Here is a 21,638-nt window from a genome sequence, read left to right as displayed (position 1 = left end):
TGGTTGTTCTCAGGCGAAGTTAGGGTTAGGCGAAGTTATACTCAACTTCGCCTTAGGTATAACTTCGCCTGCTCAGGCTAATATTATGTAAAAGTTCTAGTTAGATGTTCTCAGGCGAAGTTATGGTTAAGACGAAGTTGTACTCAACTTCGCCATATCGCTAACTTCGCCATTACATGTTATCATAACTTCGCTCATGGTAACAGGCGAAGTTATGATCTGCTACATCAATGTTCTAATTTAGACCGTTTTTTGTGCAGATATGGCTGCAGTAGCAGGTGCTGGTGGTGCTGGTGGTGACGAAGGTGGTGACAACAACAGACAGTTCTTTCCGGGTCACAACATGTATATTACTTTGGATCCGGATGCTATGGGTAACGACGACTATCGCGAGATCATATCCTTCCTTGTTCGCTCACGTATTTTTCACGCCATCACTACTACTCTTCCCATTTCTCTACCAAATATTGAAGATTTTTGGCGAACGGTAGAATATGACTGTAGAGTTGATCCTCCGGTTATGCGCGCTACAGTGAACAATCAGGTGGTGCAGTTCTCGGCAAATCAAATCAGACTCGCCTTGCAGTTCGGGGCTGAAACTACAGATGATCCAACAGATTTTCCGGCTCCATTAAGAGATGGTGCGTTTCTACGGATGGGCTATTCGGGTCCATTGGGTGACACTCAAAGGCGAAAGGGATTTTTATTAGATCAGTGGCGTTTTCTGATGCACGTGATGATTGTGTGCATGTCGGGTCGTAAAGCTGGTACAGACGGTATGGGAGCAACGATGCAGTCTGCAATGACAGCCCTGACTTACAACAAGCCATACAGCTTTAGTCAGATGGAGTTTTATGAAATTGATCGTCAAAGACGCGCGGTCGCTCATGAAAGATTTTTAATATACCCGAGATTTTTACAGATGATTTTGAATCATGTAGCACCTACACTGCCTCAACGACGTCCTATTCGTTATGTTGAGAGTGTAAGTAAGAGAATCTTTGCGCAATGTAGTTCGTCAAGTGCTCGTAGCAAACCAGAGCTTCGTCCGCGGCACACTGCATTATTTGGTTATTTGGTGAACCATGCTTATATTGCTCCTCTGGGAGACGAATTTCGTGACCCGGCACCGCAACAGGCTGATGTTCCTCAACCACCTGTACAGCAAGCACAACCTGCTGATCCTGTTGCAGCTCCGGAGGAACAGGTTGATCTTGAAGCAGCCTTTGGTGGCCAAGGTTTTTTCGACATGGAACAAATTGATCCAGCTGCTGAGGTTCGAGCCCCAGTAGCTGAGGCATCTGGTGTGAATGTTTCGATGGTAGCTACGTCTGTAGCAGATTCTGAGAGAACCGACTCTGACTCCTCTGCTGATGATATCGCTGAAGCACAACAGATTCTGGTCAGACAAGAAAGAATACATGGCAAGAGAAAGAAACACTCGGATGACAGTGAATCTGACTTCGAGGAGGAGTTAGACCAGTTGATACGACGATCGAAGAAGGTCAGAACTGGTGAGGGTTCGGGAGCTGGTGAAAGCTCAAGGGTGGTTCGTTTCTCTCCACCCTCGTTATCTGGTATGACTATGGTTCCTGCTTCTATGACTGTAACAATACCGATAACCTCCAGTGTTCCCGTGGTGACAACGTCATCATCATTTGGCATTCCACCAACCACGTTTCAGTTTTCGACTCCGGAGATTGTTTCCTTGTCACCTCCTACTGTTACTCCATCGGAGGTTGTTGCAAGATTTGTTGAGTCAACGTTGGTTGCAACTGCGGGGTTATCTGTCACAATACCACCCGCGGTTACTGTTCAGCCTGCATCTGATACTCCAGCCAGTTTGGGAATACCTCCACCTTATGCTCAAGACGTTTCTCACATGCGTTTTGATTTTGATGCTACCTTGTCTGATTCTGAAAGGATAGCGGCTCTTGAAAGGGTGGTTGCTGAACAGTCAAGAATCAATCTAATTCAGACTCAAGCTATCCAGCGCCTTATTGCAGAAAATCAGATCCAATCGTCCCTCCTTGTTGAGCACGGTAAACTTTTTGATGCTCTAAAACAGTTCTTAGCATCTCAGGGGGGAGACGAGCTGCAAGGGCGACGAGTTGAGAACAAAGAAGAGTCAAGATAGAGACGATGATCCCAATGCATCGAAAGGTGCATGTGGTGAGTTGCCAAGAACTGAACAAACTCTTGGGACTTCCACATCTCAGGGGGAGTCAACTGGTACGGCAGGTGGATCAGGTGGTGAAAATGTCGTGGTTGTGGATGATGAGGAAACGTTGGGTGATGATGATGTGGGTGATGATGATGCGTTAACTGTTGAGGAGATTGAAAAGATAGGAGAACAGATTGTGATTGATAGTGAGATAGAAGAAGGTGAGATTGTGGATGACAGTGTAGAACATGATATTCCAGACGTTGACAAAGTGAACGTGAGTCAGGATATGGATGTGTCAGATGAGTCTGAGTGGGAAGAACAGCCGAGATGGAAAGAAGGCTACGCTCAGTGGTTTGTTAAGACAAAGAAGCCAGAGGTTCCAACCATGTTCAAAAAGAGTTACAATATCAAAGGGTATGCTGAGTCGAAGAAAGGTATTATTTGCTGGCTGTATGATGAGCAGTTGAGGTTATTTGTGATTAAACGCTTTGATGGGATTCAGTATTTTAAGAGGATGTTGAGATCTCTCAATACCTTGCCTGAGTGTGAGGTGAAGGATTTGGCTAAATTGGGTTTGATTAATAGGAGTGATGACAATATGGCCATAATAATTGGGAAGATTGTGTGGAAAGAAAGTGTGAAAGAGAAGAAGTTTGAATTGTTAAAGCCGCAGAAAGGGGAGTTAGTTGAAGATAAGGAAAGGGGAATGCGAGCTGATGGCAAACCTTGGATGGTGATGAAATATAAGCCAGTTCGGTGTTTGAAAGAAGTGTCGATGAAGATAATGCCCAAGGATGTCTTAAAGAATCTCAAGTGGTGGTACGTTGATAGTCAAACAGCTGAAGCAATTATGGAAGATGAAGATGAACAGGAGATTCTAAGAGTGTATGATCCCATGCACATGGTAAATTTGTCTCAAGCTGACTTGCAGGTACTAAACGATAAGAAGATCTTCTATATTCCTGCGTGGAAAGATGAAGCCAAGAAGTACCAGAGGGTGGTCTCTGTTTGTGTCAGACAGGGCGTTCATGCTTGAAGACGGGTGACACGAGATTTTTGGGATTACGACAGAAGAATGAAGATAGAGATATGAAGCTACTGCCAAGGGGGAGTCTGTTGGTGCATAATGTCAGTAGTGCAGTGTCTTGTGTTTTGTATGTGTCTGTAATCGTGTTAGATTGTTTGTTTTGGTTTGAATATGGTTTTACAAAAGTTCGCCTGTGATGTAGGCGAACTTGGTCACAAGCGAAGTTATGACAACTTCGCCTAGTATGTTAGGCGAAGTTGTCGAGGATTATATATTCCTCACTTCGGCTTGTTTTTTAAAAGGTTTTTAAGCCGAACGTGTCAGTGATGGTTGAGATCACGTGTTGAAGGGTTGCAATACAATCGTGTTTATTAGTATTGTAACGTGTGTTTGTGTTTCGGTTCAACATATTATATATCTTACGCTCGTATCGTATTACGTGGGGATTCCGCACCCTCGTGTTACGAGATACTCCTGTGTAGATCCGGCTGGGAACCTACAATAATTAAGTCGGTTCTAGAAAGCTTGCCTATATACTATTTGTCTATTTTTAAAGCTCCTGTTAGCGTGATCAACACCTTGGAAGGGAAGATTAAAAGGTTTTTGTGGGGAGGGTCGGAAGAGGTTAGGAAAATTCATTGGGTCGCGTGGGAAAGAGTTGCTTCTCCGATCAATAAGGGGGGCCTAAGTATCTCAAGGTTGAAAGATGTAAATCAAGCTTTACTGTCCAAATGGTTCTGGAGACTAAAAACCGAACAAGGAAGTCTTTGGAGGAAAGTTATTGAGGCGATTCACTGCTCCTCTAGAAGTTGGGATTTTGTCCCGGTTAATAAAAAAAATCACGGGAGTTTGGAAGAATATCGGAGTTGTTGTAAAGAACATAAAGGTTAGAGGAGGCAGTCTGGATAGCCTGCTCAGAGGAAAGATCGGGGACGGAAAATTCATAATATTTTGGATAGATTGGTGGCATGATCGAGGCCCGTTAAAAGACTTATTCCCAAGGTTATTTAAGTTGGAAAAATATAAACTGTGTGTTGTGAATGAGAGGGTCAGAAGGATTGGTTCTTTGATTGAGTGGATGTGGGATTGGAGAAGACAACCGAATGCAGAGGAGGAGCTTATAGAATGGGAGGAGCTTTTTGGCCTATTGGGTGTGGCTCTCGGGTCCGGAGGAGCTGATCGATGGGTTTGGAGAGGGGACATTGGAAAAGATTTTTCAGTGGCTGCTGTGAGAAGATTAATTGTGGAGGATCGGGATGTGAGTAATAGATACGTGCTTGATCGGTCTAAATGGGGTTCCGAGGAAATGTCAAATTTTCATTTGGAGAGCCGTTTTGAATTGTATCCCTACTTTGGAGGCTCTTCAAAATAGGAACATCATGGTGGACTCGGATATTTGTCGGCTTTGTGATTCAGCTAAGGAGACGGTTGATCACCTTTTTGCCGGTTGCGGTGTGGCGGACAAGGTGTGGAGTTGGGTTTCGTCGTGGTGCAAAATTCATCAGTTCTTTGGCTCTTCCATTAGAGATTTGGTGGAATTTCACAACACTATTGCTTTGTCTCAAGTGAAAAAAGAAGTGTTCCAAGGTATTATTTTCATTGCATGTTGGAGAATTTGGAAAGCTAGGAACGAGTTGTTCTTTGAAAACAAGCCGGTTATTTTAGAAGAAATTATTGAGGATGTTAAGGTCTTGGGGTTCCTCTGGTATTGTAATAGACCGAAACTTAAACGGGTCTCTTGGGTAGATTGGTGTTCCTTTAATCTCATGTAATCGGTCGGGTTTTGTTTGTTGCCTTTTGCGGCGGTTTGCCGTGTTTTGTTAATAATAGTTACAGTTAAAAAAAAGGATTAGCCAAACTAAATCAGTGAAGGATCATGCAAGGTTGGATATTGCATAAAAGTTAGCATTTTGGGTGGACCTTTTCACATGTTTTTCTTTTTAGCAGCAGTTTTTCTAAGCCACCTTGCTCTAGCTTATCCTGTCCACCCTTCTCAACCAAGAAGGTGACTGCTACTGTCTTGTTATATTTAATCTCAAATAGTCAAATTAAAGTACTTGCCTTTACTATACTCAGAATAGATATGTATTGAACCTTTACTTAGAGCACCTCCAATGAGAGGTTTGCAAGCCATGTCCGAAACTTCGGATTATGTGTACCAATTAAGCAAACAATCCCTAATCCGGACCTACAAGTGTGGACCGAGTCGCCAAGGCTAAGTTCGCTTATGCAAACTTTGTTTCGGACTTGGAGGTGGGACCCTACATCTCACACGCATATTACATATTTATATTACAGAGTATATGAGAAAATATGCAATACAATAATCTTTAACGTACCTACGTACAAGAATCCTATATTCACGAAATTAATCCATAAAATCACATCTCAACATCTTAGAATCATCAATATATACCCAATTAATCATCGATTCACCGAAAAAACAGATTTGGATCGTTAATCGATCAATTTTTTAATTTTTTTTACGAAACTCGTTTTTGAGCGTTTTATGAGCGTTTTAGGTTTTGGCTGAGCGTTTTAGGTTTTTGGCTGAGCGTTATTTTGCCTATGAGTGTCTCGCGTACCTATCGTACGTTAAGACATTATTGTGCAGTATCTCGACCCTATATTATATACATATATTTAAGTTTAACATTCTTTTAATTGAATTTATGGAGGTTTGGTGTTGTAGGAAAATTAAGGTTTTATAGCAAGGTTTGAAATCTGATCTGACATACTCAAGCAGAGGTTCATGGAGTACAGCGTTGGAGACGTAGTCTTATGTTTTGTCATGTTCAAACCTTTTACTTGTTAATTATCATCCTTTTATATTATAGGCTATGATTGAAAAAATAAAGATGTTATTGTACTACTTCCTCATGGAACTCATAGAATACATATTAATAGATTTATTAAACATGACCATATTAATAAAGAACACAAACTAGAAAAACTCTGAGGAACTTGAGATAGAAGGGTTTGAAATATCATCAAGGTCCCTTAAACTCGGATACACGCCATTAATCTGCCACTCGGTCACCATTTTTCGAAGCTCGGAAGCTTCCTCTTTAAGCTTAGCATTCTCTTGAACAACTTCATCATGAATCCCTGAAAACTTATTAAGTTTATCAACAAGTTGATGGTTTTCATTTCGCAACCAAACAACCTGTGACCAAAGCTCATCTAAATGCTTTTGCTTTCGCATACGCGATCGACGCGCTGATTCTCGATTAGATATCATTCTTCTTTGCTTCCTTTCATTGATAATGTTTAGTTGTTGCTCATCTGCTTCATCAGAAGTCGAGTTGCTTCGAAAACATGGTGCTTGCATGTTAAGTTCTTGGTATTGAGGGTTCATATGAAGATTGTAGAACGGGTTAGACGGATCGTTAAACGGCATGATTGGTGAGTTGTGTAGGTTTATGATCATGTCTGGATTTTGGTTTCCAGGAAGAAGGTTATAGTGAGAATATTGATCAGTAAACTCACTTGCTTGCATGGCTATAATATTATTATTTAAGTAACTTAAGTTTGGCAAGATTTAGGTTTCGTATAGCAAGTACTATAAGGAATGTTTAGGGCAATTTATAGTATTCAAAAAGGTAAAGTGGGTCCGAGAATAAGGGTGGTTGTGGACAAGTAGGGTATTATGCATGTGTGGAAGAAATGTTATTTGTATTATTATTATTTATTATTATTGTATCTATAGGTACGGAAACTGTTATGTGTATATATATATATATATAAATAATTCATTGTTATATTTGATATTTACAAGGCATGTGCCCTTTAATGGTCAACTGGATACATATTGCACATTTGCATAAGGCATTTTCTTTTGGCCAATGCCAAGCATACTATTTTTATGGTGGATAAGATTATGGATCTTGAAATATGCTTTCATCACTTGTAGAGTGGTGGGGATGGAGAAGAGAGTGCAGAATAATTCATTAATAATGGGACTTTTTACACTTTTATTGTGTTATTAAAGATTTAAAGCAACAAATTAAAGAAAAAAAAAGTAACAACTTATCAACCTTAATTAATGGTGTTCTTTGCTAAGATCATCAACAGCGCGTCAGCGCTCGTAAATTGTACATTTGTACCCGTCGACAAAACTCTCTAAAGTCTTCTCTCCTCTCTCTTGCATCTGGGGCGTCACTCTTCTACGTCTGAGTTTGTGGGAGTCGACAAACACCGTTAGAGGTGCTCTAAACCATCTAGCAGTATTAGATAGTTTTGTTGCAAGATATATAGGGATAGTAATATTTTTTGTTTACTCATTCTGAGGAAGGATTTATTAATAACTAGTTAATTATAAATATATAAAACACTTACTCTTTAGTACAATAATCCAGATATTTTGATAAACCATTAAAAGTTAAATTAACGGTGATTTTAAGTTGTCTATTGATCTGTATAGACACATCTTGTTTCGTTTAATACAACTTAGCCTGATTGATTCGTAATCTCACTGATCTTAAAGAAATGGAACGAGAGCAGAATTTTAGAGCAAATGAAAAGATTATTTACTGCGTCATTAGGAATCACGGCTTCGGGTGACACACTTAGGCGCCAACCAGTGGCACATTATATTAAAAATCGGTATTAATTCTTATAGTCATTATTGTTGCATTAAGTTAACCCACGATGACAAATGATTAGTTTTCAAGGCCATTTTGGAAGAGGAAAAAAGGCACAACTTTCATTGTAATTGGTAAGTAAGTGGTCAAGCTAGAGAAAGTCTGATGTGATTGTGATGTGATATTGTCACCTCTAAATGTTTTCAAAACCATGTAAAGTACTGTACGTTTAATCATATATAAGTTATATGTTGATTAAAAGTATTAACATATAGTCATACATAGCATTACCATTGAATATGCTAAAATAGTATTTGCATGCTGTCATATGCTAGAGTAACTAGTTAAAAGTAACAATGATAGGTAATTAACTTAGGGGCTGTTTGTTTACATCTGAATGGTTCAGATGTAAACATCTGATTCATTCAGACTTCAGACTGTTTGGTTTCAAACAGAAAAATATCTGAATGGTTAAAATTAGGTCTGAATCATTCAGACTTATTGTTGTTGCTGAATGTGACAGAGACTCATTCAGATCTGACTCATTCAGATCTGAATGAACCAAATAGCCCCTTAGTGTAGTTAGTTTCTTTTGCTCTTTAACGTCTAAAATTTCGTTTAATGTTGTCACTAGGAACACCCGCCTCATGTCGTTTCTTGTGGTTCCGATACGACTTTGTTCCATCAATGTCTTAAACAACTTCACTTTTCTTAACTTTGGTTCAGCAACTCCAGTGACGAACTTGTAAACTCCTCTAATCGTAGCGAACGTTGTTATTGCTCTAATCAAGGCATATAATAACTCATGTTTTCACTATATTTCCTTTATATGTTGTGCACTATGCTATATGGGGCATTACCTACTTTATTATCTGCATTGATTTTTGTTGGTTTACCTGGAATATTATTAAGGAACTTGTTGTTTCATAAGTTCATATGGCTTCTGGTATTCTGTCTTAACCCTTGAGCATGTTAATCATTCATTGCTATATTTATCCTTTTATGATTTTATCCATCAATCACAAACCATTGGTTACATGAAACAATTTCTTGTTAAATATTGCATTAGCTATCATATCTCGACATCTCGTGTCCTTATGCTCTAAACAGAATGGAGTTGCTCAAAGAATATTTCATCAGAGTATCTTTTAAGATTACTCGACAATAATCGAACCTTGTTATCACATGCCCGTCTTGATCTTTTCATCTTTGTTATCTTCCAAATATCACAACTTACGCATAGTGTCTTAGTACTGTCTCGTAAATCCAATAATCATGCAATTAGTGACAAGAAATCACGAAGTTGCAATAAAAGATCGACACACAGGCTAGAAGTACAAGAACTTTAAACTAAACGATTAAAAGTAGTAAGTATTATGTGATGATATGAAGTTATATTACTTTTGTACTTGGGAATAATCATTAATACTCCATAGTTGAGTATACTAAATGGTTGAAGTTACATTTGGACAGGAAGAGACTGCTATTTCTTTTCTTGTCCTTGATTTGTTCTTGTGATGTTTCATTTCTTTTCGTGTTGATGTACATATGGCATAATATTGGCGTATCGTTTCGCCTGTAAGGATGACAGTCACGAGATTAGAAATATTAGCATAATGCGGAAATTGATTCATAAAGACACAACACATGTGGGGTATGCAAGAATCTATCAAGGAAGAGAATAGATTTTCTTGATTATCATCAAATATTTTTTACACCAATTAGCATGAGTTAATGTTAGTGATTTTAGTGTAATTAAGGATTAATTTGTTGATCAAGTTAATTATAATACGAATTTAAATAAGTCAGGTGCAGGGTGCACACTTCTTTGATCTTATTATAGTTTATAATCCTATTGGTACTTAGGGGAAACACCCCTGGTAGCGGGGTGCTAGAGGCGGCAGCCCCTTGGCTAGTTTTTTGTGACCATATTGTTATATTAAAAAACATATTAGAAATTTAATTTAATTAAATTTCGTATGTTTTATTTGTCACAAATTCCAGGAGCATATAATGTGATTTTGAAATTCAAAATCAGATAACCGTAAAGACAGTTACAACTGCCTAACCCTAATTAAAACTACCCTTGATCATACTATAGACTCCCTTGTTCAGAAAACTCTCTCAATCACCATAGAGATTCTTGCACTCAATCTGAGTTTTATCCAGTCAAAACATTTGAGAACCAACAAATAGTTTTGATCTGAAAGTGTTTCACGACTCTCAGATTTTCCTAAGATATACGATTACAGAAATCCCCAACAATTAACATACAATAAAAAGAATGTGTGGATGGGAAAGAGTATGAAATAAATGATTTGAGAGTTAAAAACAAACCTTACCATCAGATTTTTTGTTGTATTAATTCCATGTATATATAATGCTTGATGTTCCTGTTATACCCTTGATTTCATTGAGCAGGCAAGAGAAAAACAAAGGAGCTTATGGTAAAATAATATTGACAGGATAAAGACAGTGCCCTTAAGTTACGGACGGGCGTCCCACATGGACGGTGTTTGATTTAACACCAACCGATAAAGTAGTAATAGTGGTGAAACATAATATCTGATTCTTTTAGTGCCGGTAGCTCACAATCTATAGCTCTTTGGGTCACTACAAGAGCTATTATCTGGACTATAACGACCATAGAAGTCGTCGTGATAGGAAGCCTACAACGACGACATGTGGTGGGCATAGGCATGACACCATTGGTCGTCCTATACCAACGACATATCGTCTATTGGCCTAGACAGATCAAACAGTCATATCAAACAAAAACTAGCAAGCAAACGAACACAGGATATTTGGGGTGACAACCCTTGACTATTTTCATATAATCAAACGAACTTTCCGAACATACAAAGAAAGAGACTCTTTGACACACGATAAAGATAATCCAGACCCATATTTATAGTTTTACTAAACTTGCTCTCGAAGCCAATTACTTAATTTTTTCTCCAAGACGAAACCTTTCTTAAACCTATTATAATTCAATGCTAAAATAAACATAACAAAACAAACCCATAACTTTAATAATAATTCAAGATTAATCTTCATCATCTGCATAAGGTTAGCGGGATTCCTCAACTCCTTTAGTGTTGGTAGCTTCAACATCGAATCATGAAGTGGTATAACTCACCAAAACGAAAACTCAAAAAATGATTACTAAAGCTCTCGATATGTTATAGAGGATATATAACTCAAAAGCTCCTATTACACATAACTCTCTATTGACTATTGAAAAAACCCTAACCCGTTTCATTCACATATGTCCATATAATGTTTAACCATAACTCGTTTATATAGACTAGCCTTGTTTTAATTAAAATACAATTAGGAAATATATATTGTAATTTTAAAACATAACCAACAATGAATGACTTGTCATATTATCGGTACCTCAAGTTCCACGAGTTGTGACATGGAGTCTGAAATTACCGACATAGCTCACAATCTAGCTAGCCCTTTGGTTAACTAAACACACTTACTGCATGGTATATAACTTAATTAGTGAATTACTTATAATATGTTAAATGTTAATCATTTGTGTTTTAGAGACTTACATAAAGCAACACGTAGAGTGTATATATGTTTTTGATTATGGGATTGCATGAGCACGATATATTATAACCTAATGATGCACATAATCCCTCTAGTGCATGATTATTTTGGTCTAGCTAGCTAGCGCATGGGTGATGAAGTGAGCACCACATTAATAAACTTTTTTCTCTCTAGCCCGACCTGTCAATTCAACTGTAATTTATTGTCCAGTAATAGTCTCAGGTGCTAATATAATGTTATGATTATATTTGGAAGGATATATACTTGGATATTGAATAATGAATATATATCTTGTGGATATCGTCACTTTTAACCCCATTTGTGCACCCCACTGGCCACACGATTTCCATACGACAATCATGTGCAACTCTACTACACCTTTTCTTTTTCTTTTCCTTTCCTCTTCAACTTGTAACCAAATAAAGGACATTTTAATCATACAAAAACTTGTTATTTCCTTCTAATGTTTATGTCTTAATATGAGGTTTTACTTATAATCATTCATTCATTCATTCATGTGTTTCTTTGCGATACCTTAATCAAAGTTATTGTTTAGTATAATATTGTATTATATAGGGAAAAGATCCAATACAATAGTACCTTAACGTACAATAGGTATGTGAATCCTTTTTTTTTTCACGAAATCGATTCATGAAATCACATCTCAACATCTCGTAATCGTCAATATATACTTGGTTCATCGAAAAAAAAAAACAGTTTTGGATCGTTAACTAATCAATTTTTTTTTACTTTTTTCACAAAAACCGTTTTGAGCGTTTTAGGTTTTCGGCTGAGCGTTTTAGTTTTTTGGTTGAGCGTTTTTGAGCGTTTTAGTATGTTTGCCTTTCTTTTTTTGCCTTTGAGCGTCTCACGTACCTATCGTACGTTAAGACATTATTGTACAGTATCTCGACCTTATATTTATATATACATTTCATATGTGGTGATGAGAGAAAGTTGATAGCAGTGATCTTGTTCTCATATGGTAGAAGTATGTAGTCCTCTTTAGATTTAGATGGATCTAACAACATTACTCGGATCAATCTGTGTTGTTAGTTAGCGGAAATCACTAACAACACTCGGATCTTAGTTTATTAATACAAAAGAGAAAAAGATACGTAATACACCAACTATTAGCAAATATAAAGACATACACAATATTCTTAATAATAATATAGAATATTAGTCATAGAAAGGTTTTTTTTCTTTCATATAGCAATGATCTTGTTCTCAATTAGCCAAAGATATGGTTTATGTTGATGTCTCTTCCAAAATGATTAGCATTATGACTATTTAGCCCATGGAAAAAGTTGATTGCATACACTTTGTTTTATGGCTTCCAAAACTTGAAAATCCCACTAGACAAAATAAGTTGTATTACCTCATCCCCTCTCTCTACTTCTCTCCTTCTTAGCAAAAAAAAAAATTAAATAAAAAAAATAAATAAATAAATAAGGAAAGAACGCAATTCTTTCACTTCGGTCTATATTTCTTTTTGTGATTTTAGTGTAATCAAGTCATCTGATTCCAACTAGATTTACTATCACAAGGAAATTAGAATAAACATTGTTACGTGTTAGAAGTTGTAAATTGTATACTTGTATTAAGACTATTTTTTATTTCAAGCAACTTCTGACAGGTGGTTTAAAGGAGTGAAACCTCTAATGACTTGGGGTTTAAAGGGGGCATGACGCCCTTGGCAGGGTTGGAGACCGCGTTCTGATGGGTCTAAGGGTATAGAAACTAGCTTCAATTTGCGTGATTGATATAAGGTTGCATGAAAACTAAGCATCAATAGGAAGACGGTGTTCATAAACTGCTAAAACCTACCGAACCTTCCAAACTGAAGCAGGTCGGTTGTTTGCACGGTTGTATATATATATATGTGTGTGTGTGGATCAGTTCAATGCCAATTTTTAATGATGTGACGGTTTACAATCTGGAACTTGAAACCGCTCATGTATACCGAACCGGCCGTTTAACATGTATTACTTATATATATATATATATATATATATATATATATATATATTATATTCGTTAACTTAATAGCACTTATAATTTTGGGGAAAAAATTTATCTGTAACCGCTAACAAGACAAACCCGAGCCATCAAATAATAAACCGTGAAAACATGCCAGTTCAGCTGACCCAACCAACCCACTAAGTCCGGTATGTCTTCTTACACAATTGTCGTTAGTAATTCGGTCTGAAGTTTTCGCCAAACCAGTCTATCCGGACCCTGAACACCTCTAATTTGGTAATGGTCTCCGGTGGTAGCTATCCATATCAATGGCATATGTTCCTCAATAGAACTAATCATCAATCGTAATCAACATCAGTAACAACTATGATAATCGCTATCTTGGTCCATCAATGATGATTGTGAGCGATCACTGGGAGAAGTTACTATTGATATTAGCTATAAGTATACACCAACAACAACTTGGGCGATCAACGGTAATTGAGTTATTCCTAATGTGCATACTCATCAATAGTAAGTGACGATTCACTATGATGTTACTGAATAACAGCCTACGGGTATAACCGCTAATAAGAGGTGTGTCGTGTAAACTCAACGTGATGGTGATGATTCCCTACCTATAAAAAGTTCATATTTGGTCTTATTGGATACAATATTCACACTGCTTCATATGTTATTACTTATGGGCATCCTTCTTGTTGTCAAACATTTTGAATTATCCGATTAGATTTGGTAGTCACAAAATTTTTAAATTGAAAGTGGATTCTACTGGATATATTTCTAAAGTTATTAAGGTCATTTATAGGAAATATGAAAGCTATATTTTTGGGACATAATTAATTTGTCTCTACATAATCTTGAGCTACTAATGAAATGTTAGGAAATTTCTGTAAACGATTATCTTTGGATATCTGAGAGTCGTGTAAAGTGTAAACACTATCAGATCAAAATTATTTGTGGTTCCTAAATATTTTAACCGGATGAAACTCAGAATCATGAGCAAGAATCAAGTATGGATTTGTGTATGTTATGATGAACCAGAAGAAAATTCGTATGATCAATATAACGTTATATTAGGGTTTTACAGGGACATTTGCAGTTATCATAACTACTTTGCAGTTATCATAAAACTTAAAATACGCTCATGTTATTTTATTAAACGTTGTAAAAAAGTTAACTAATTAATTAAACTTTGTGACAAAATTAATTATTAAACTTTGCAGTTATCTAATACGTTTTTAATAAACAGCTCGACCCCAGTCAGGAGCGCTGCCTCTTGAACCGGCGCTGCCCCTCGGACCCCCGCCAAGGGAGCGTTGCCCCTCTGGAACCCCCTTGACTTAGGGGCTTCGCCCATAAGTACCAATTATAATAAAATCAAATAAGTGTGCACCCCACACCTAGACTTATTTAAATTCATATTACAATTAACTTGATCAACAAGTTAATCCTCAGTTACACTAAAATCACTAACAAGAAATAGCCCTGTGCTAATAGTTATCTAAAATATTATAATGTATACATTTATAGTTAACAGGGGTCATCATTCAAGTCCCGTATCGAGAATCAACACATGAATATTAAACGAATTACTCTCGTTATACTAATCAGAAAATCTTACTCAAAAAACTGATTACAAACCTCAAACCCTAACTTGGTTTGACTATTGATGAACCCTAACTCGGTTGCATCTAGATGAACCCTAACTCGGTTACATCTCGTGTGTGCCTCTTGGATGAACCATAACTCGGTTACATCTCACACAACACCCTACAATGTCTAACCATGACTTGGTTTATATAGAACTAACCTAACCTGTTATCAAAGACATTACCTATTATAATTACAATACAATTAGGAAACATACTATAATTATGAAATATAACCAACTATGACCGACTTGTCATTATTGGCCCCTCAAGTTTACCGACTTGTGACTTGAGTCCGAAATTACTTCCAACAATCATCCATATCTCTTAAGATTGGTTGAAAGAGTATAAGGCGATTATCACAAGCTGAAATTGTATAGTATGATCAATAGACATTTTAAGAATTATAATTTTTTATTATCATTTACTCTTGTAAAGACGCATTGCTTCATATATATGCTTACCAACCGTACTTACAATAAAGTCTTGGTCCACTAAGATCATGGATAAAAAGTTGTTTTGTTTGCTTCAAGCAAATTGTTTTTTCCTTTATCATAAACTAGTTAACCCAAAAATAATACCTTCTGGTACTTTCTCGGATGACCATATTATTTATCATTGTTATTATTAGTGTGGGTCTTTCTTAGATTAGGGTATCTTTGATAGTTGATAAACCGTGTGAAGAGGTAGGTCCCAGCAGAGCTCAGTTGGACCCGCAAGACTCACCTTGAAGAGAGACGTCTGCGCAGAAACCAACTGGATCCGCAGGACCCACCATGCTCAGAGACGTGACGTCCTTACGCGCAGTACGCAAGCTGTTCCCGCAGGAAATGCCTCCCAATGGTGAAGTACTCCGCCTGTTCCCGCAGCTGCGGATACAAGCCATCAGGGAAGGCCACCCGCGCAGCAAGGCTACACGCACAAGGCACTTAGCTCTCAATAATTCAGTTGTCACCTGAAGGAATGAGCAAAGCCGGGAACAATCCCGCACAAAGGCGGGAGGGGGAATACTCCCGCCCAAATAAGCCAGTCCGTACGATACTGGAAGATCTTTTACTGTACCTGACGAGGTATGGGCAAAAGATCTGACCAAAGATACGACAGCTCATTGACAACAGTATGGCGAGCAGCATGCTCTTGTACTGTATGTCACTATTAGCCGCTGCCTACTTACCAACTCCTGTCATACCACGTGCATAGCCGGCAGTTGGTGGAAAAAAAATAGTACACAGCAGGCCTGGTCACTGTCAGCCGCTGCCTACCCACCAACTACCAGCATGGCACGTGCGTAGGCCACAGTTGGTAGAACAGGAATACTATTCAGCCGGCAATACCTTCTTGGAAACCTACCTTCGGCTATAAATACCCCAAACGGTATGATCTTATCATCTTATCATCATATACTATCTCGTATTACATATTATACCTGATATCTGCTCTAGCAATCTCTTAATATACATTTATATTCAAGAGCAATCTGGTCTGATTCTCACGCCGGAGGGTGGTCACAAGGAGGAACCCCCCATTCTCAGTGACGTGCTCACGGTGTCTGTTTTGCAGGTTATCAGAAGAACCATCTTTGCCGGGTCTAACCCCTCGTGGGAAACATCTATTTAACCCTCAGGTTATCCGTAATCTGCCCGGGGTCCGATTAGTGTTTCTTCATTGGCGCCATCCGTGCATAAAAGCTAGAACTTCATTTCTTTTCAATTTTTTCAAACTTCTGGAAAGATGGTTAAAGAAACTCCGGTAACCACAACCCCACCTACTGGGAGGAATACCGGCGACTACACAGTTTTTACGAACACTACCCCGGTTACCCAAGCCGGGGCAAGGCAGTAAATTTTACGAACACTACCCCAGTTACCCAAGCTGGGGCAAGTGCAGTAAACAACCATCCCCTGGGATTCAATAATACCCAGGCGGAAAGACAACAGACGAGACTCCCCCGCCAAACACTTGAACAAGTTAAAGCGTGGGCGGAGGCACGTCAGAAGGAATTCCAAGCTGAGTTGGACGAACGCTTGCGTTCCGTCCAACAGGCTGACGAATTCGGAGAGTACTGGGACAATGATTCGGAGGAATCCGATAGTGACGCAAACCCTCGTCATAGGGCGAAAGGGAAGCGTAAGGAAACGGACTCCCAACCGAGAAGGCATTTTGAAGAAACCTTCAAACCAAAAAACACAGGTGGAAATCCACGTGACTTCTCGAAAACATTTACACCAACTGCTGCAAAGGCGGGAACGTCCAAATTTGCAAGGGACATTGCGGAAGCAATCGTCCCGAAAAGTGCCAAACAGATGTCCAACATTGGCACTTACGATGGTATATCTGATCCAGACGATCATTTGAACAGGTTCATAGCGGGGGCAACCGTCAGTAGTTGGACGGAACCTACGTGGTGTTACATGTTCCAAATGACGCTTGTTGGGGCAGCTAGAGCGTGGTTCGATCGTCTACCGGTCAACCACATCTACGACTGGGCAGACTTCCAGCAGAAGTTTAGCCAACACTTCAGCCAACAAAGAAAGTATACCGAAGAGCAATGGACAATCCTCAAATGCATTCGAGAGGAAGATGAATCTTTGCTAGACTTCATCACTCGCTTCAACTCAAAGAAGCTAAGTCTGGGTAATATCAGCGAAGATCTTGTTCGCGCTGCTTTCATCCAGGGCGCGAACGACCCAGAGCTCATCCGCACCTTAACGGGTAAAGATGGCATGCCATCCACATGGGATGCCATCATGACAGCAGCAAAACGCTTTGCGGAAACGGAGATGCAACTGGGTAGAGATCTCCCCCAGAGCACAAACCTCTACACCCAGAAAACAAGAGAAAACAACGTCCTTACCGCCCGACTAAACAAAAAGCGGAAGCTAGGCATTTGGCAGTCAAGGGTAAACTTTGACACCTCATCCGGCTTGCAACATCGGTTAGGCGGAAGGGATAACGTACAGTCAAACCAGAACTCCAGATGGACGCCACTCACCAAAAGCGTCACCGAGATATTCGCCACTGAGGAGCTCCCATGGCCAAAGGCTCCAATAATCCGACATCGTCACAATGCTGATCGGAGCAAATACTGTGACTTTCACAGGACAAAAGGCCACAACACTGAAGAATGCATAGACGTGAAGGACATGGTCGAAGCATTTGTCAGAGATGGGACGCTCGCGCACCTCGTGGCGCAATGAACGCTGAGCAGGCTGATGCGTGTAGAACCCCAGTTGGGGAAAACACGAATAAAATTGCAGCTTCAATGTTGGAGACTACATACTGCGCAAACAACGAGATCCCGAACCAGGTGCATATCGGCTCGATGGCACTCCCATCCCAACAACATGGAAGGGAGCTCAATTACACAGTTTGCATGTAGATCAATTCCAAATTTGTAAAGAAAAGGCCCAGAGCCACTTCTAATGGAAATGATTCTCCTTAGAACATCAACGCTGATGATTTTACATTTATACTTATGACCTTTCCACATGGATATGCCGGTCTTCACCGCATACATAAGTGTGAAAGTCGTTGCGTGGGGAAGGCGGCAAAACCCGCATAAACCCAAAAAACGGAAACCTTCACGCAGGTCAGTTAAGGGTAAAGTTCAGTCATCCCACTAAATGAAAGTGTCGGTCTATCCGCATGAATCATGATAGAGGAAACTGAACACTAACCTATTAACAACCGCGCGTCGAACGGTTAATTTATTTAACACGGATACGCCGGTTTTCACCGCATAATTACGTGGAAAGTCGTTGCGTGGGGAAGGCGGCAAAACCCGCATAAACCCAAAAAACGGCACAACTTCACATAGGTCAGTTAAGGTTAAAGTTCAGTCATCCCACTAAATGAAAGTGCCGGTCTATCTGCATGAATCATGATAGAGGAAACTGAACACTTACCTATTAACAACCGCGCGTGAACGGTTAACTTATTCAAAATACTTTAGAAAATTTCTAACAGGATGAGGAAAACCTCCACGCAGGTCAGATGTAGGTAAAGTTTAGCCATCCTACTAAGTGCAAGTGACGGTCCTACCCGCACAATCACGAAAGAGGAAGCAAAACTTCAACCTATTATCTACCACGTTCAAAGGTTAACTTATTCTAAACACTTAGAAAATTTCTAAAAAGATGAGGAAAACCTCTACGCAGGTCAGATATAGGTAAAGTTTAGCCATCCTACTAAGTGCAAGTGACGGTCCTACCCGCACAATCACGAAAGAGGAAGCAAAACTTCAACCTATTATCTACCACGTTCAAAGGTTAACTTATTCTAAACACTTGGAAAATTGCTAATTTAAACTAAAGTATGCAAGTCATATAACGTTTATAAAGCAAGGAATCCAGTGAAAATAGCGGTCTTACCCGCACAAAGATTTATATTTCATAATATTCGTTACAAGAATGGCCGGGTAACTACCCGCCTACAAGAATATATATCTATACAAGCTAAACCTATCCTAACAGTGGGAAGGGATCTTCAGGATCAAGCTTCAGGGCCACTTCCACTTGGACCAGCACCATCAGTAGAGCGTGGCGGTTCAAGGAAAGCTTTAAGGATAGCTAGCCCATCATCAGCAGCAGCAGCTTCGTTTACCTTCTCCACCACCGGATGCGGGAAGGCGGCATACTGATTCACTGCTTGGTCGTATACAGCTTCAGTATCCACATCAAATAAAGGGAAGTTGGAAGGCGGGATGCCTTTCTCAACGAACCCTAGACCAAGCAGGAAGCCGGCCTTTTCCCCATCCTCATGAGAAGCGTTGAGGGCTGCGCTCATAGCATCGTCATAAGACGTCTCCGTGAAGACCCGATGCACAACCTACAAAAAAGAAAATACAAGTATCAAAACCTTTTCTATTTACAAAGAAAAGCGTAAAGACATGAAAAGCTTACCTGAGACAACGCTTCCCGAAGAAGCCATTCCTTGGCAACCAGAGCTTCTTGGAGGGCGGCTTGAGCTTCGTTACGGGCGCGTTCGGCTTCACTTTTGTTGAGGTTGGCAAGCAACACTTCTTTAGCCGCAGCCTCTTCGACGCCCTTTAGCTTCCGCTCAGTGTGGTCAAGCACCCCCCTCTGGTCCAAGATCTCTTGGAGCTTTTTGGCGTCTTCCATCGCCAAGGCATCATGAGCCTGCTGGAGAGCCTCTAATTTGGCTTTAAGCTCCTCATTCTCCACGCGTAAAGGCTCAGCAACAGCTTCAGCCTTGGTGGCCCTCTCGGTTGCGTTCCGTGCAGTTTCCTTAGCCAGCCGAAGCTGTTCGTTAACAGCTTGGGCAGCCTTGGAACGGGCCTCGAGACGGGCCTGAACTTCAACCTCGAGAGCCTTGAAGGCCTTCTCCTTTTCCGCAGCCACTGCGGTAAGCCTTACGTTCTCCTCCCGGACAGCCCGCGCCCGAGCTACTTCTTGAATGCGAGCTGCTTTTAACTTGTCGTTTTCACGACAAAGCAGCTCGACGCGCGGCTGCATCCGGGGCAGGAGAACTCGAAGCTCATTGGTTAGCCTACCCTCCTGGTAGCTAGCCATGGCTTCCCCCAACGCACCACTGGGAGCTGCGTGACGAGCCCACTCCACGCACTCCACAGGTGTGCGAAGGGTTGTTCCTCGGCGGATGTTCCATCGTGGAACATACACTTCATTGGAATCCGACACTGCAAAAAACAAAAAGCAGTTAGGAAAAGATGATATAAAAAAAATAAATAAAAAAAAATAAGGCCAAAAGAACCCTACGCACCTGTAGGGTCGATAACAGGCCGATAGTCGCCAAACCCATCACCTGAACCCAAGGGAAATCCATCCAAGAGGTCAGGCAGATGGGAAGGAGGCAGAGGTTGGCGAGAAGCACCAAGCATACCTGAAGGATCGGCTGTAGTTGCCGACGTCGGAGGCATGGAGGCCGCCGCGGTAGTAGAAACCAACGGAGGTGAACTCACCAGAGGTGAACTCACAACCGTGGTCGCCGCTGCGGAATGCGCAGAAAATGTAACCGCCGGCTCAGTGAAAGATGCGGTAAAAATGGCACTGACAGCCGGCGGTGATGTCATCACAGCTGGAACAGTTGGCTCAACGGAGTGAGCAACTGAACCAGCGGAGGCAGGCGCAGCCGCCTGGGTCGTCGCCTCAGGTAGGCTGACCAAGCCTACCGTCATGGGCGGAGAGGTACTCCTCCCCGCTCCACCCTGGAATGCGTCAACATCCACGCCTGCACAAGGAAGATAAGTATTAATGATGGAAAGCTATGAAGTTAAAAATAAGGGTAGTTTGTACTTACGGGTTTTCTTGAGCTTAAAAGTGCGGACAGGCGGGGATGAACCCGATGGAGCCGGCCTCTTCACGCCGCTCGCCGTTGTCATCCTGGGCTCTCCGGAGGTGACAATCGTCGCAGCCTCCGGAGCAGTGGTCTTATCACCACCGGGGTTCCCCGCCACCTCTTCGCTCTCGGTCTCTGAATCAGACCGAGGCACCGGATCGGCAGTGGAGGCCACCTTCGCCTTTCCCTTCCCGCCGCCAGCCTTCTTCTTCCGCACCAACGGAGGACCATCTGCGGATTCCTCATCAGAACACAAGATTAGAGGAATTCCAGCAGAGGTTTCAGCATTGAGGGGTCGAGGGTTGAATAACGCCTTACCTGGCCGCCTGGCGCTCAGGATCTCGTGGCCTGGC

General features: G+C 40.5%; 1 protein-coding gene and 1 pseudogene across 1 annotated transcript; one reads left to right on the top strand and one right to left on the bottom strand.

The window, feature by feature from the left end:
- Positions 1–4,573: 4,573 nt before the first annotated feature.
- Positions 4,574–4,966, top strand: LOC143532102 (uncharacterized). The gene has a single exon (XM_077027247.1). The coding sequence runs from the start codon at positions 4,574–4,576 to the stop codon at positions 4,964–4,966; it is 393 nt and encodes a 130-aa protein (XP_076883362.1).
- Positions 4,967–5,974: 1,008 nt separating this feature from the next.
- LOC143532055 (basic leucine zipper 43 pseudogene) lies at positions 5,975–6,874 on the bottom strand (annotated as a pseudogene).
- Between the last annotated feature and the right edge of the window lie 14,764 nt (positions 6,875–21,638).

Source organism: Bidens hawaiensis, unplaced genomic scaffold (assembly GCF_021521415.1).
Source record: "Bidens hawaiensis isolate Kalapana, Puna unplaced genomic scaffold, B.hawaiensis_p1.1 tig00009343_1, whole genome shotgun sequence".
NCBI classification, from domain to species: domain Eukaryota; kingdom Viridiplantae; phylum Streptophyta; class Magnoliopsida; order Asterales; family Asteraceae; genus Bidens; species Bidens hawaiensis.
Note: the sequence above shows the minus strand (reverse complement) of the source record. Positions and strands in the feature narration are given on the sequence as shown.